Below are 16,510 nucleotides of genomic sequence, written 5' to 3'. Positions count from 1 at the left end.
GCACCCTTCACAACAGCCAAGACACGGGAACAACCTAAATGTCCATGGACAGATGACTGGATAAAGAAGATGAGGTACATACAAACAACGGGATACGCCTCGGGCGTAAAAATGAATGAAACCCTGCCATGTGCAGCATCGTGGGTGGACCTAGAGATGATTGTACTAAGTGAAGTCAGAAAGAGAAAGACAAATGCCAGATGATATCACCTATATGTGGAATCTAAACCATGACACAAATGAATCTATCTATGGAACAGAAACAGACTTACAGGCAAGGAGAACGGACTTGTGGCTGCCAAGAGGGTGAGGGAGGGGCTGAGTGGGAGGCTGGGGTTAGTGGATACAAACCATTCTGTACAGGACGGGTGACCCGAGGTCCCCCTGCACAGCACAGGGAACTGGGTTCAATGAGAAACGCTAAAACCGTAATGGAAAAGAATATAAACGAGAGTGTACGGACAGGACTGATTCTCGCTGCTGTACAGCTGAATGTAACACAGGCGTGTTAACCAACTGCAATTACAAAAAGAAAGAATAAAAAAAGGTGACGTTTACCTACGGTTCTTTCCCAGGAGCAAAGGCGCACTGAACTCCTGGGTCCCTCACAACTCAGCCCCACACGCCCTGGACACCTGCTCCTACGTCTCAAAGCCTCCCTGTGGTGCTAAGAGCATGCAGTTAGCACACTGCTTTCCTGTGAGACAGTCCACAGAACAAAACGCTTTCATCTCTGTGGCCCGCTTAAGTGTCTTTACAGTAAGACTGAAACATACCGTTAGAATAAAGAATTTCAAAATTCCAACGCCGTCTATTAACCAAACGACACTTGTGGGTCTGACCGAGGGAGGCAAACTATGGCATTTTTCCATCGGACTTGCAGGTTTGGATGAGATTTTCTCTGCAAAGCCCGACATCCTTAGAAGACAGCAGACATCCGAGGGCAGGCCAGGCTGCACAGGGGCTAGGCTTGAATTTCAGCTCCTGCGGGGCCAGGTTATTTAAATCCTGGGGCTCCCCTGTCCTCCGAACGTGGTGGGGCTCCCAGGGACTGGCCAAGGTGCTGGGAGGGGCAGCGCTGTGCCTGGTGGGGCTGGGGGGGTACCCCCACCGACAGCCAAGGCCCACGGAACCAGAAAATGGCCATGACTGTTTCCCATCTTTTGGTAGTGACCGCATTCTTGCTGTTTGAAATACTGCAACTGAAACGCAGGAGTTCAGCAACAGATCACTGCCGAGTTAAAATGAAACAGAAGGGGACTTCCTTTGACTCAAAGGGCGAAAGGGATGCTTTGCTTTTAAAGGGGGCCCTTCAAAGAGATGGCTTCTTACTAAGCTTAACAAAGCTAAGAAATTCCTCTTAACTTTTAATTTCTAAATTAAGAACTTCTGCCAAACAACTCTGTAATAGGCTGCTTATGTTATCAACTATATATTTAATTCAATTCTGCCCATAATTAAGGACAGAATATATTATAATGTGGAAGATAAATATGTATGAACAGACTATGTCATTCATTTTCACCTTGATTTTGTAGAAATCTTACCCTTGTGTTCTTGGTGAGAGTAACTTTCTCTTATCCATGAGGCAAATGATGAATGATTTACTAACACCTCCATGAAACCCAAAGCGAGGCTCCCTGACAGGTTCAAGGTCAGCTTTTCCCAAGTCCTACGGTCCCGCTCCAACGATGGAGCAGAGAAAGGCCACAGGCCCCCAGAAATGTTTGATACCAGGGGAGAAGGATGCTGTGTGGACCCTCGGTCAACTGGCAGAACCTGGTGGAAATTTCTTCTTAGAATCCTTTTAAGGCTTTAGTATAAAAATGACTGGGGCTGCAGGGGAAGCAGGGAGCACGATGAGCTGCTGTGACAGTGGGGGCTGCTGGTGCTGGAGCCCACCCTGCAAACTGTGATAAAGCTGCTGCCTTAACCCCTGAACTCCCCTGCCAGTGGGTTCCGAAGCAGAGGAGAGGGGCTGGCAGTGTCCTGCACAGAGAGGTTGGGGCGGTGGCAGGGGCGGGGGGAATTGCAAATAGCTACTGAACGGACAGGAGGATTCCAAACAGACATCAACACCAGGCGGTTTGCAAAAGCAATCTGTCATTTAAAATCTTTTACTACAAATTACAGATGCTGGAGAGGGTGAAGAGAAAAGGGAACCCTCCTTTTCCCACTGTGGGTGGGAATGTAAATTGGTACAACTGCTATGGAGAACAGTATGGAGGCACCTCAGAAAACTAAATATAGAACTACCGTGTGATCTAGCAATCCCGCTCCCGGGCATGTATCTGGACAAAACTGTAATTCAAAAAGACACATGCACCTGTATGTTCACCACAACACTATTCCCAACAGCCGAGGCATGGAGACAACCTAACTGTCCATCAACAGAGGAATGGATTAAGAAGATGTGGCATGTATACACAATGGAACACTACTCAGCCATAAAAAGAACAAAATAATGGCCTTTTAAGCAACATGGATGCAAATAGATTTTCACACTAAGTGAAATATGTCAGAAAGAGGACAAATACCATATGATGTTGCTTGTACGTGGAATCTAAAATATGGCAGAAATAAACCTATCTACAAAACAGAGACAGACTCACAGACAAGGAGAACATACTTGTGGTTGCCAAGGGGGAGAGGGAGGGAGTGGGAGGGACGGGGAGTTTGGGGTGAGCAGATGCAAACTCTTCCATTTAGAGTGGCTAAGCAATGAGGTCCTGCTGCACAGCACAGGGAACCATATCCAGCCACTGTGGTAGAACATGACAGGAGATACTATGAGAAAAAGGAAGTATATATATGTATGATGGGTCACTATGCTGTAGAGCAAAATCGAATACAATAATGTAAATCAACTATACTTTAATAAAGTAAAAAATAAAAAAACAAGATCTAACTTAAAAACCGGTCCGGGCTAAAAGAACTACTCCCTTCGATAGCCTCCTACGTCGGAGTCTCCTGCTCGGCTCTTGGCCTCAGGATGGTTCCTCAACCAGGGGTGCCACTGTCCAGACAGGCAGGTGACAGGGGTCCACCCAACAGCATCTATCCCTTTTCTCTCCCCCCACAGACTGTCCCGGAAACGCCTCTTTGAGGTCCTTCATGAACCACTCCTGGTCACGTTCGGACCCAGAGTGTGCTTACACGTGAGTATGTATGAATCAGGGTCCAGCACCCACCCCTGTCTGAGATAACGGGGAGGAGGCGCCCTGCTGACCCACCCGCCTTAGGGCGTTTCCGCTCAGCTGCAAAGCCCAAATAATCCACGTGAAATTCAGGAGTCTCTGTTTCCAATTTTAAAATGTGACAACTGTGATTCTGGGACCAAAGGCACTGCTTGGAGTAAATAAGAAGAAAAAACCAATGCAAATACTAAATTAATTCTAGAGACAAAAATATCATAAAGACTAGCACTGCCCACTCTGCTTGTACGTCCGGCACCGAGGGAGCACGAGGCGGTCTGTCTGCTTTCAGGTGTTTGTTTGGACTTGGGTTCGCATGGACACAGGGGACAAACCACATCTGAAATGCGGTTGAGATGAGGCTGCTGCCCTTCTGTTGGGGCCACTTCCCAACATCCCTGCTGGCGTGTGGTGTGGCCCTTCTCTCAGGGACACTCCCCTCTGTCCCCATCACTCTGTGGCCGCCTTGGTGGCCACTGGCACCCCCCCCATCATCAAGGTGGACCAAGGCACCACTTTCCTAACTAACATCCCGCTGCACTTCAGGTTCGAGGAGCCTACAGCCCGTTCTTGAAGCCGCGTGGAAGAGGCTTGGTCTTCAAGTTCAAACCTGGCCACGCCCCTCCCCTGCGTACACATCTCCACGCGCGGCCGCGTGAGGGCGACACCTCACCCCGTGGGGAACGTGACCTTGGGAGTGTGGCAGAAACTGCAACGGTCTTCCGAGACACTGGAAATCCAGACTCTTACCTGCAACCTCACAAAGTTTGAGACACTGGGTCGACTTTGAAAATTTGGCTCCGTGAACCAAACCAGATCCTGGGGATGAAAATGGACTCCGGGGAAGGCAGCTGGCTGCCTCTCTTACAACGTGCACCCAAATCTTGGGAACAAGAGGCGCCCTGGGTGGGCCTGGCATGGCTGCTCCCCAAACCCTGTGAGGCCGTGGCCCACGGCGGAAGGCTGAGCCCACGGGGAGGGACGCACTCCTTCCCCACGTGGGCCTCAAGGTCACGGGAAAGCCCCCCACTCCAGCTGGGAGTGAAGGAGCCCTCGCGCTGCCCACGTGGCTCAAGGGGGCAAAGGCAGTAGCGGGCAGCTCTAACAGGTGTGTCAACACGAAACCATCCACCCGCCCAGGAGGGCAGCTTCCTCCCCGGCGCTCTCATCCAGCGTTTACCCCGTGCTCCCATCCCATACGGGCTTCCGGCCTCATGACTCCTACTAAGAAGTGTGAAAAACGCGGGGGACGTATTTCTAAAGGAGACCGTTCGTTAGTCTAAAACAGTAAAACAACCTGCTCTTCTACATTGTCCTTCGGAAGATGGCGACGCGAGTGCCACAGTCAGAGCCGGCACCTCCTGCGTCCTTTCGGCCGGAAGGCGGGGCCGGGGCGTCACGCAGGCAGGTGTCTCTGTGCGGAGGTCCGTCCCCGATCGACAGGTGGAGGGTCTGGGACGGCAAGTCTGGCACCCGCGGATGTGCCCGCCCTGCCCTGCCCTTGAACCAAAGTCCCAGCTCAAGTGCCTTCGGATCCTGAGCAACATCAGAGAGACAGGTGCCTGTGCGGGCTCCTTCTAGAACCCCCCCGGGAGGAGGACCGCGAAGGGCCCGGGGTTACCTCCTTCTGCTGCCGCTCCAGCTCCTTCATCCTGATCTCCCGGGCCTCCGCTCGCGCCGCGCGCTTCGCCGCCAGCCTGGCCTCCGCCTGCAACAGACCGGAGATGGTTATTAGGAGACAGGCCAGGGCGGCCGGGGCTGCTCTGTTCCGAGCTCACCGAACTCATAGTCACACAGACTCATGAGACTGAAGAGGGTCCAGGAATCACAGTCACGGTCTGACAGCGAAAATGACGCCTGCCTTTTGTCCACCCCTTACTCAGTGCCAAGAGGGTGCTGTTCTGAAGGCTGCATAGATGGTATGCATGAGCTCCCTGTACCAGCCCCGTTGGGGAGATCCTGCTACCACTCAATGAATAGATAAGGGACCCGGGACACAGAGAGGGTGACTCGCTCAAGCTCACACAGCCCACGAGTGGCAGGGCTGGGCTGGCCCTCTCGGGAGCTGGGACAGACTAACGGACAGAGCAAAGCACTGGGGCCGCCGGGGCAGACCGCAGGTCACTGGCTCAACCCCACCCTTTACACAGCAGGCAGCAGAGGCCTGGAGGGGCTGCCAGACCTGTCCAAGGTCACAGGGCTGGGACTCTGACCCTGCTTCCCCGAACTCCTGTCCAGTCAGCCCTCACCACACCTGCTGCGGTCAGCTTCCCCTTTAGCACCTGCAGAGCCAGGAAGCCTCTCTTCTCAAGACAGCGAAGACCAGAGTGGAGGGGTTCTGGCTGTGAGAAAAGTTACATTAAAACAAAATCAGCCTCCATTTAACTGCCTATCAACTTGTAGCTGATTGGCCATATTTGACTTGAGAGCATTTAAAATGCTTGACCAGGACTGATCAGTGCCGTTGGACCTGACCCTTGAACCCTGTTTCGCGTCCTACCGTCTCGTGTTTATTCCTTATTGCAGGTGATGATCAGCCCAGACAGGCACGTGGTGGAAGTGCACCAGGTTTCAGGTTTCCCGGTGTCAAAGAAATCCCCTCTGCTTTCCACTTAGTTTTTTATGGGCATACACTTGTCATTTTTTTTTTTTTTTTTGTCTTGTCTTTTTGCCTTTTCTAGGGCTGCTCCCGCGGCATATGGAGATTCCCAGGTTAGGGGTCCAATGGGAGCTGTAGCCGCCGGCCTACACCAGAGCCACAGCAACGCGGGATCCAAGCCGCCTCTGCAACCTACACCACAGTTCACGGCAACGCTGGATCCTTAACCCACCGAGCAAGGCCAGGGATCGAACGCGCAACCTCATGGTTCCTAGTCGGATTCGTTAACCACTGAGCCATGACGGGAACTCCACACTTGTCATTCTTGCAACAGTTCTGCCACTGCTTTAGGACATCTCCTTGTTCCCTAGATAATCTTAAATCAGGGCCATCGCAGCCAGCCAGCATGCTTCTGGTGTGGTCACTGGGGTCAGCAAGAAGTGAGGCAGCCCGAGCGACCCATTGCCCAGCTTCTCTCCAAGGGCTGGGCATCTGGCACCACAGGCTCATGTCAGGATGGTGGGTCCTGATGTCAGGGACGTCCCTCTCCCCACCCCATCATTACACTGCACAATTATACCGCACACAATATGCACAATTATATTGCACATAACATGCATTATTATATTACATAGAACAAATTCATCTTCTTTCTAAATTCTAATCTAAGTTGAAAATTGACCACAGTGGACCTGTCAAAGGCTGGCTGGCCAATGTCCTTATAAGGATTTATTCTAGAACTTGCTTCGTGCACGTGGTTCCTTTATCAACCTGAGCCCAGGTCCTTCAAATCAAGGGTGTCACAGTCACAACCGGATCAGAACTTGGATACCTCGTTGCCATTTCCAGTTGTCTAAGCCATGTTACACAGTGTGATGAGCTGCTCGCCCTGGGTCTATAAAAAGATGCAGCCACACCGGAGGGGAAGAGGCTGGGATGGTTCTGTAGAATGCCATTGGGCCGCGCTGACTCCCACAGCCCCAACCACTGGCCAGCAAGAGGGCTGTGTCTACAGCAAGTGCAGCTGCCTCCCTAGTCCTTCCTGGGATGGAGGGGGCTCCGTGCCTGCAGGCTCAGGATCTAAGCAGGTACAGACCAGGCAGCCACAGTGTGGGGAGCTGTGGGGAGAGCAGGGGTGGGGGTTGGGAAAGAAAGGCAGGGCCTGGAGGAAGACAGCGTGGAGGAGTGAGAATGTAAGCAAGAGGCAAGGGGCTGGAAGAAGGAAGGGGCTGCTGGAGGGGATGGAAGAGGGAGGAGAGTGGTGGGCAGAATTTTAGGGTGGTCCCGGAGCCTCCCATCACTGGTGGGAGTGCTCACATCCTGCCGTCCTCTTGCGTGTGGGCAGAACTGTGTGACCATGTCACAAATGCGCCTGGGTTACGTTACACTGCAGACAGAAACGCACAATGACAAAGGCCCCTCGTCAGCCAACGCTGAGCTACTGCAAGGACTCATTCTGGGTGGGCCTGACCTAATCAGATGAGGCCTGTAAAAGTGGATCCGGAGGACAGAGTCTCCTACCTGCACTGCCAAAGCCAGTGGTGGCATGAGAGGGCCAGTAAGGGGGCCACACGACAAGGACCAAGGGGGCCTCTGAGAGCGGAGAGTGGGCCCCTAGCTGACTGTCGTCAGGAAAACGGGCCCTGGTCCCACCCCAGCAAGGATGAACATACCACCAACAGCCATGCGGGCTGGGAGCGGGGTCCTGAGCGCCCACACTCTGACTGCAGCCTTGGGAGATCCTGAGCCCAGGACCCTGGCCCATGGACACCATGAGATAAAAAGTGTGTTGTTTTAAGCTGCTAGGTTCGAGGGTATTTGTTAGGCAGCAAAGATAACTGACGCAAGGAGCCAGGTCTGAGACGGTTCCTGCTTGTGCAGCATGGGTGCCTCTGTGACCTGCACACCCACCTCCTCCCCAGCCATCCATCCAGCTCCCCGCCCCCACCTTAGCTCTCCTGGAGAGAGGACGAATATTCTTGAAGAGCCCACCTTTCTGAGCAGGTGGTCCCTACCACCTGGGTGGCCTCCCCACCCAGCAGGCAGGCTTCCTTCCCCACGTCCCATCAGACCCCAGCTCCTCTGGCGGGCCTCCCACCCCCTAGGAGAGGGCCCCCCTCACGGCCCGCCCCCTCTCTGGGCCTCACGTCCACCCACCATGTCCGTCCTGTCCCTGAGGACAACCCCTGATCTGAGGGACCTGGGCTTGGGTTGACAAAGGAACTACAAGAACGAACCAAGTTATGGCATAACCACGGGCTGGCCAGCCTTGAAGACAGACCTGACGCGGTCAAGCCTCACCTCGGGTTAGAATCTGGAAAGGAGAAAAGTAACGTAACGCAGCTTCACGTGCTTGGCCTCACTGCCACCTGCATCTCACAGGATTCTTACGTGACTCACGCGTGGAGAGCAGGCTCTCACGGCACAGGAAGTGGTGACAACCATGCTGGCTTCTGGGACTCTGGCTGAAAGCTAAAGGCTCCACAAGCCAGCATGAAAACCGGCACAAAACCTACGCACAGCCACCTGCCTTAGCAGAGCCGGTCTCCACAGAATAACCCCGATGCAGCCTGAGGTGCATAAATGAAAAACCAACGGAGCCTGAGCAACACGATTCATCCTAAAGCCTGACGCTGCCAAGCACATGACGCAGCCCAAGCATCACAGTCCACGGGCATTCAGAAGAGCAGCGTGGGGAATGCTTGATAAGGTCGAGTCATTCAATAACAAAAAGCACAAAATAACAACGATCCACCCTGGTGACCCGCAGGCATGAGTTCAGTCCCCCAACATTTTTCGAGAGGCCCAGCCCTGCCGTCCAGGTGCTGACCACCAGGCTCCGAGGCCCCGGCCAGGGCTTTGGTGGTGCAGGACAAACCCACTGCAGACCGACACTTGGGTGAAATATAAACTCACGCGCTGGCGGCCCTGGTCTCGGCGGACTGGGTTTCCAGGTGCCGTTCACCTCCTGCCCGCACCTGCAGGGCACTGCAGCCTCCCGGCCACCACCAGCCAGGCCGCCCACCCAGGCCACATGGACCTGTGACACTGCCCAGACAGGTGAGGCAGAGCTTTCAAAGGGCAGTTTGGGGCCCCCGTCTCAGGGGGCACAGAAAGCAACTGGGGGCCGTGTGCAGTGACAAGGGCTACAGCGGGGTGAGAAACACGCGGGGGCTACTCTGGACCCATCCCGGTGTCGGGGAGGTCCCCGGAGGACAGGAGCCCTCGGCCAAAGCCCGAAGAGTGAAGAGGAGAAGGCCAGGCGAGGGAGCGGGTGGCGGGGGCCTGGGCCAGGCGGAGAAGTCCCCAGGGCCTGGGCGCCACGCTCCAGCCTCAGCCCTGGTATCTGGAATCTTATCTGCAAGGAATGCAGAACCACCGAAGGCTTTTAGCAGGAGGAACACAGCGAGGCTAGACCTTTGTTTTAGAAACACGGCTGAGGCTGCCACGCGGGGAGCGGGGGCGGGGGTGGGGGTGCCAGAGCCAGGAAGTAAGGAGAGGCTGCCTCTGAGCCAGGGCACCTGGGAACACAAATGGGTGCCAGGATGCAGCGGGGGATGGAGGGGCGAGGAGGGGGCACTGGAGGCAGCGCCAGGAGCCCAAGGAGGTCTGTGCGGTCCCAGGAGCCAGACAACCTTGGAGAAGAGCCTGCCCCCTTCCCCCCAACAACCTGCAGGTGCCTGTGCCGAGCAGGTCGATCACCTAAACCCAAACCCACCCACCCCATGATCTGCTGGCCCCTCTGACCTCCGGGGGGTCTTTCTCGACCTCGACCCCCCCGCCTGCCAAGCTCCATCCTCACAGGAGGGGGCGATGACAGTGGCGAAGGGAAGGGCTGGGGAAAAGGACGGACCCGTGGAATCTATGGAGCCTAAGCTGCGCAGGGTTTGGGAAGCGGGGCCGACACCTCCCCGCGGCTGTCAGCTCCCACTGGAGCTCCAGGAGCCCCAGGCCTGCTCTCTGTGACCGCTTCTGGCCGGAGCTTGGCGGCTGGGCTCCACTGCTTCTGCTGCCGGTCCCTCAGCCTGCTGACCCCCGCCAGGGGCTCTGGAACAGGCAGAGGAGCGCCCGACTCCGAATCCTCCCTCCTGGGCCCAAGAGCGACTTTGCTGCGATGTCCGCAGGGACACTCAAGGATGACGGCCCGGACCTGGCTCGGGCAGGGAGCGGCTGGGGGCAGACGGTGGCGGTGGCGGCTGGCCTGGGGCTTGTCAGAGATGCAGGCGCGCAGCCCCACCCCAGACCCTCCAAGGCCGGGCCTGGGTGTGGCCTCTGGGCCTCAACACGGGCCGTGGCTGCTGTTCCCTCCAGCGGGACGACCTCTGCTTTCTGTTATCCTGTCTCCGCTTGGGTATGTTTGACGTTTTTCATAATAAATAGCAAGCATTTTTGGAGGAAGGGAGGAAGGGGGTGGGGGGAGGAGGTGGAGGTTGAAAAAAGAGAGAAAGAGAAGGAAGGAAATGAAGGAGCCTGAAACCAAAACCAAGTCCACTGCCACGAGAGGGTCTCCTGGCTCTGCTGCCAAGGACCCTGCAAGTTGCCCCCCTCCCACCATCCAGGCCCCCCTCCCTGCTCCCGCTGAGCCTCTAGGATTAGGGAGGAGGGGAGGGAGGAGCTGACCCAGCTGGGCCTCCTCTGATGAGATCCAGGCTCCCCAGCCTCCCGGGAACGCCGGAGTCCCATCCCCCCCAGGGAACACAGCCCGGCTCCCCCGCCCAGGACCCTGCCACCTGACCTGGACCCCATAAGCAGAGCTTTACAGACAATGGGCTTTACGCAAGGCACCCTTTGATGGTGGAGGCGACAGGGCAGAGAAGATTCCTCTTATCACCAAACTTGCCTCATCATAATTCTGAAAAAAGCTGCACCCTTGACTCCAAAGTCCCATTTTTACATTTTAGCAGAGATAAATAAGACATCCCTCTGATATGGAGATGATATGCTAAAAATACTTCAAGAAGCACAAGTCTGAGCCCCGGAGCCTCCCAAACAAATGGTTAAAAACAGCCAGCCCCACCCAGCCAGGGTCTCAGATGCCAGCCCAGCAGTGGCCGGCAGGGTCCAGGGGCAGAGGCCACTGGCCATGGGCTGGGCCACGGGATGTGCAGGTTGACTCCAGAGGCAGGTGGCCAAAGTGATGCAGTGAGGTCTGTCTCTGTGAAATGCCCTCTCTGGGCGGCACAGACCGGACCGGGGGCCAGGGAGCTACACGAAGATGTCACTGCTACGCGAAGAAGTCACCCTGCAAAAGCAGAAGATGTCACCCACAAAAGCAGGAGTTACGTTGGGGCTCTGCTCCTGTCAAGAGCTTGGTCAGCTCTTGCTCTAGACCAGACCGCAGAGCAGAAGTGGATCCTACCAGAGCGGGACACACAAGTCAGTGGATAAACAGTCAGAGGCGCGCCTCTCTTGCCAGTGGCCCCAAGGCCTCCTGCTCGGAGCACCAGAAATTCCAAGCTGAAATGAAACCATCATCCAAAGACAGCGGCTGCTCCTTTTTGGGGGGTCAGGGCACTCGGGGACAGCCTAGCTTGGCCTGGGGATTGAGCAGAGCTAGAAAGAGAAGTTACGCCCCAGGACAGGAGGAGAAAGCCTGGCCTCCACCGCGCCCGCCCCCAGCTTCCTTCCTCCCCTGACCGCCCGCCTGGCCTGCGCTGGAGCTTCTGCAAGCTCTGGGCAGTCCTGCTGAGGGTGGGGTCCCTGTATCCTGCAGCCCAGGTCCAGTGACGTTGGGGGCCCCGATGGCATTTGTGTTCTCTTGACTCCTACCCGTTTACCCCACATCATGACCCTTCAAGACCGAAATGTGGTCAACACTGGGGAGCAGATGTCCTGCGGCTTGGAGAGGACAGAGGGGCCCTGGGAGGGGGACTTCCCATGACTTTCGCAGCCCCGACTGCACCCCTGCCGAGCTTCCGAGCGCTCCTAGGACAGCGTGGAATTCTCATCTATCCCAGGACCTGTCACCTCGCGGCCCCAGAAAAAGTTCACTCTGTTCTTAAGCTCTGCTGGGTCCCAGCATTCTTCATGGAAGCTGCAAGGGGCTCATGAGCCAGAATTCTAGGGGACCCCCGAAAAAGGGGCCCGAGATGCCATCTCCTCCACCTACACTGAGAGCGCCCTGGGTTTGGAAAGGCCCGGAGATGACTCTGGGGAGCCGGGCCCCACCCTGCCCCGCATCAAGGGAGACCTGCCCTAGTGACCGACGTGCGGGTCAGTGATCCCAAAGCTCTGAGATGGTAGAATGTTCTCCACGTGACAGGTTATAAGTTCACAGCCTCTTGGGAAAAGTGAAAGGACGCATTCAATGTTCACGCCTGTGAATGGAACAGGACCATCACGCAGTGGGCGCCTGCGGGGTGACAACGAACCGGTACTGTTTCGAAACAAGCAGGGGCCCTCCGTCCCCCGTGGCTGCACCCCTGGAGGAGGAGGGGATGCAGCTCCTGCCCGGCTGGCTTGAAACCTCTGACTCGCTGGGGAACACACACATGTGCCAGGCGCTCACGTTTCCAGGCTGGAGGGCACAGGGCAGAGAGGAGCTGAGGGCTGGGACACAGAAGCTCTTTCCCGAGTTGCCTCTTTTGTTCTTCTTTGAAGCAAATTTTTTAACGGCACACCCTCGGCATATGGAAGTTCCCTGGCCAGGGATCGAACCGAAGCCAAAGCTGTGACCTTCAGCTGCTGCAGTGCTGGATCCTTTAACCCACTGCGCTGAGCCAGGAATCAAACCCTAGCCTCTGCAGCAACCAGAGCCAGTCAGATTCTTAACCCACCGCACCACAGTGGGAACTCCCTTCTGCTCCTCTTTTTCTTTAAGTATAATTGATTATGACGTTGGGTTAGTTTCAGGTGTACAGCAAAGCAATTCTGTTATTTTTTTCAGATTATATTCCATTATAAGTTATTACAGGATATTGAATAAAATTCCCTGTGCTATTTGGTAAATTCTTGTTTCTTATTTTATAAATGTCACTTTATATCTGTTCATCCCAAACTCCTAATTTGTCGCTCCCTCCCTTGCCCCCTTTGATAACCATCAGTTTGTTTTCCATTTGTGAGTCTTCTGTTTGGTGTATAGATTCATTTGTATTATTCTTAGGTTCCACATAGAAGTGATATCATATATTTGTCTTTCTTGTGTCTGACTTCCTTCACTGAGTATAATATTCTCTCGGTCCATCCTGGTAGCTCCAAATGGCAATACTTCATTTTTTTAATGACTGCATATTACTCCACTATAATTCCATTGCAATGGAATGCTATTCTCTCTGTATCTTTATATACCACATCTTCTTAAACCAGTTGTCTGTTAATGGGCTTCTCATCTTGGTTATTGTAAACAGTGCTGCTATGACCATTGGGGTGCATGTATCTTTTCAAATGAGAGTTTTTATTTTTTTTCTGGATATATCCCCTGGAGTGGGATTGCTGGATCATACAACAGTCCTCTATTTAGTTTTTTAAGGAACATCCATATTGTTTTCCATTGTCTATGCCAATTTACATTCCCACCAACAGGGTAAGGGGGTTCCCTTTTCTCCACACCCGCTTCAGCCTTTGTAATTTGCAGATTTCTTGATGATGGGCACTCTGACCAATGTGAGGAGACAGTTCATTGTGGTTTTGATTTACATTTCTCTAATAATTAGGGATGTTCAGCATCTTTTCATGTGCCTATTGGCATCTGTATGTCTTCTTTGGAAAAACATCTTCCACCCATTTTTTGAATGGGTTATCTGTTTTTCTCAATATTGAGCTATATGAACTGCTTGTATATTTAGGAAATTAAGCCCTCATCAGTTTGCATTGCTTGAAAATATTTTCTCCCAGTCTTTAGGTTTTGTTTTGTTTTGTTTTGTTAATGCTTTCCTTTCCTGTGCAAAAGCTTTTACGTTCAATTGGGTCCCTTTTGTTTATTTTGCTTTTATTTCTTTTGCCTCGGGGGACTGATCAAAGAAAATATTCCTATGATTTATGTCAGAGAATGCTCTGTCAATGTTCTCTTCTAGGAGTTTCATGGTGTTGTGCCTTATACTTAGGTCTCTTAACCATTTTGAGGTTTTTTTTTGGTATGTGGTATGAGGGAGTGTTCTAATTTCATTCTTTTACATGTATCTGTCCAGCTTTTCCAACACCACGTGTTGAAGAGACTATCTTTTCTCCATTATTAATTTTTGCCTCCTTTGTCATGGATTGATCGACTATAGGTGCATGATGTTATTTCTGGGCTCTCTATTCTGTTTCTTTGATCCATGTCTATTTTTGTGCCAATGCCATGCTGTTTTGGTTACTGTGGCTTTGTTGTATAGTTGAAAGTCTGGGAGGGTTATGCACCCAGCTTTCTTCTTGTTCTTCAGGATTGCTTTGGCAATTCTGGGCATTTTGTAACTCCACATAAATTTTAGGACCACTTCTTCTAGCTCTGTGGAAAATGTCACAGGTATTTCGATATAGATTGCATTAAACCTGTTTATTGCTTTGCACAGTACGGCCATTTTAACAATACTAATTCTTTCAACCCAAGAGCATGGGATGTCTTTCCATTTCTTTGAATCATCTTCAATTTCCTTACTCTATGTTTTATACTTTTCAGTATAGGTCTTTCACCTCCTTGGTTAAGTTCATTCTTAGGCATTTTATTTTTCTGACATGATTTTATTTTATTTTTCTCTTTTCTCTTCTTTTCTTGTCATTTTAGGGTCACACCCATGGCATATGCAAGTTCCCAGGCCAGGGGTCAATTTGGAGCTGTAGCTGCTGGCCCATGGCATAGACACAGCAAAGCAGGATCTGAGCTGCATCTGCGCCTCTACACCACAGTGCATGGAAACAGCAGATCCTTAACCCACTGAGCGAGGCCAGGAATCAAACCTGCATCCTCATGGATACTAGTCAGGTTCATTACCACTGAGTCATGATGGGAACTCCTTTTGATTTTTCAATTGAAGAATAGTTTACGAATAATATTATATAACTAACAAATGTACAATACAGTGATTCTCAATTTTTAAAGGTTATACTCCATTTACAGTTATCATAAATATTGGTTACATTCCCTGTGTTGTATAATATTTTGTAGCTTATTTTATGCATAATGGTTTGTGCCCCTTAATGCCCTACCACTATATTGTCCCTTTTTGATTAAATTTAAATGAGATTTTTAAAAAACTTTCCCTTCCCAATATTTCATTACTAGTGTAAACAAGTGCAACAGACTTCCGTATATTAATCTCGCATCTTGCTACCTTGTTGAATTCATCTATTAGTTCTAGTAGTTTTTGTGTGGCGACTGTAGGGTTCTCTATATAGAGTATTGTGTCATCTGAAAATAGTCACCATTCCATTCCTTCCTTTCCAATTTGGATATCTTTTCTTTCTTTTTCTTGTCTGATTGCTACAGCTAGGACTTCTAATACTATGTTGAATAGAAGAGGTGAAAGAAGGCATCCTTGTCTTATTTCTGATCTTAGTGGGAAGGCTTTCAACTTTTCACCACTGAGTATTAAGTTGGCTGTGGGTTTGTTGTAAAGGCTTTTATTATGCTGATATGTTCCCTCTGTGTCCACTTTGGGGAGAGTCTTTATCATGAATGGACTTTTTTTTTTTTTTTTTGCTTTTTTAGAGCTGTACCCATGGCATATGAAAGTTCCCAGGCTAGGGGTTGAATCAGAGCAGCAGCTGCCAGCCTACACCACAGCTACAGCAACATTAGATCTGAGCCATGTCGCCATGTCTGTGACCTACACCGCAGCTCACAGCAACACTGGATCCTTGACACACTGAGAAAGGCCAGGGATTGAACCCACGTCCTCATGGATACTAGTTGGGTTCATTTCTGCTGCGCCACAATGGGAACTCCCGAACATTGAATTTTGTCAAATGCTTTTTTTTTTGAATCTATTGAAATAATCTAGTGGTTTTTACACTTTCTTTTGTTGCTGTGGTGTATCACAACAATTGATTTATGTCCAACCATTCCTGTGACCCTGGAATAAATCCAAATTGATCATGTGTATGATCCTTTTTAAATATTGTTGGATTCAGTTTGCTAATATTTCAGTGAGGATTCTTTGCATCTATATTCATCAAAGATGTTGTCCTGTAATTTCCTTTTTTGTAGTCTCTTTGGTTTTGGTATTAGAGTGATGGTAGTCTCCTAGAATGACTTTGGGAGCATTCCTCCTCTTTTCTAAGAGTGTGAGGGGATAGGTATAAGTTCCTCTTTGTATGTTTGGTAGAATCCCTGGTGAAGCCATCTTGTCCTGAACTTTTGTTTTCAGGGAGTTTATTATCTTTGCTTGTGTTTTTAAATTACAGGTTCTATTTCACTTCTAGTAACTGTTCTGTTCAAATTATGTTTCTTTTTTATTCACTTTTGGCAAGTTGTATATTTCTAAAAGCTTGTCCATTTATTCTAGGTTGTTCAGTTTGTTGACATATAACTGTTCATAGTATGATTTAGTATGATTTATGATTTTTTTTTTTTGGTATTTCTGTGGTATCAGTTGCTATGTCTCCCTTCTCATTTCTTATTTTGTATATTTGGGTTCTTTCTCTTTTCTTCTTGGTGAGTCCATCTACAAATTTGTTGATTTTGTTTATCTTTTCAAAAAACCAGCCTTTGGCTTTATTGACCCTTCCTCTTGTTGTTTTGATCTCTGTTTTACTTCTTTCCTCTCTGATCTTTATGATTTTGCTGAGTTGCCTTTGCTGT

The 16,510-nt window shown here is 51.2% G+C and overlaps 1 protein-coding gene across 46 annotated transcripts in view; it reads right to left on the bottom strand.

The window, feature by feature from the left end:
- Positions 1–16,510, bottom strand: part of LRRFIP1 (LRR binding FLII interacting protein 1) — a 156,122-nt gene that overhangs the window by 68,733 nt on the left and 70,879 nt on the right. For all 46 annotated transcript variants that reach the window (XM_021075506.1, XM_021075504.1, XM_021075509.1 and 43 more), the window contains exon 2: positions 4,816–4,902. In XM_021075506.1, coding sequence (XP_020931165.1) covers positions 4,816–4,902 — 87 coding nt within the window. The remainder of the gene's footprint in view (positions 1–4,815; positions 4,903–16,510) is intronic.

Source organism: Sus scrofa, chromosome 15 (genome assembly GCF_000003025.6).
Source record: "Sus scrofa isolate TJ Tabasco breed Duroc chromosome 15, Sscrofa11.1, whole genome shotgun sequence".
Lineage (NCBI taxonomy): Eukaryota > Metazoa > Chordata > Mammalia > Artiodactyla > Suidae > Sus > Sus scrofa.
The sequence above is the reverse complement of the archived record's forward strand: the minus strand, read 5'-3'. Positions and strand labels throughout refer to the sequence as shown.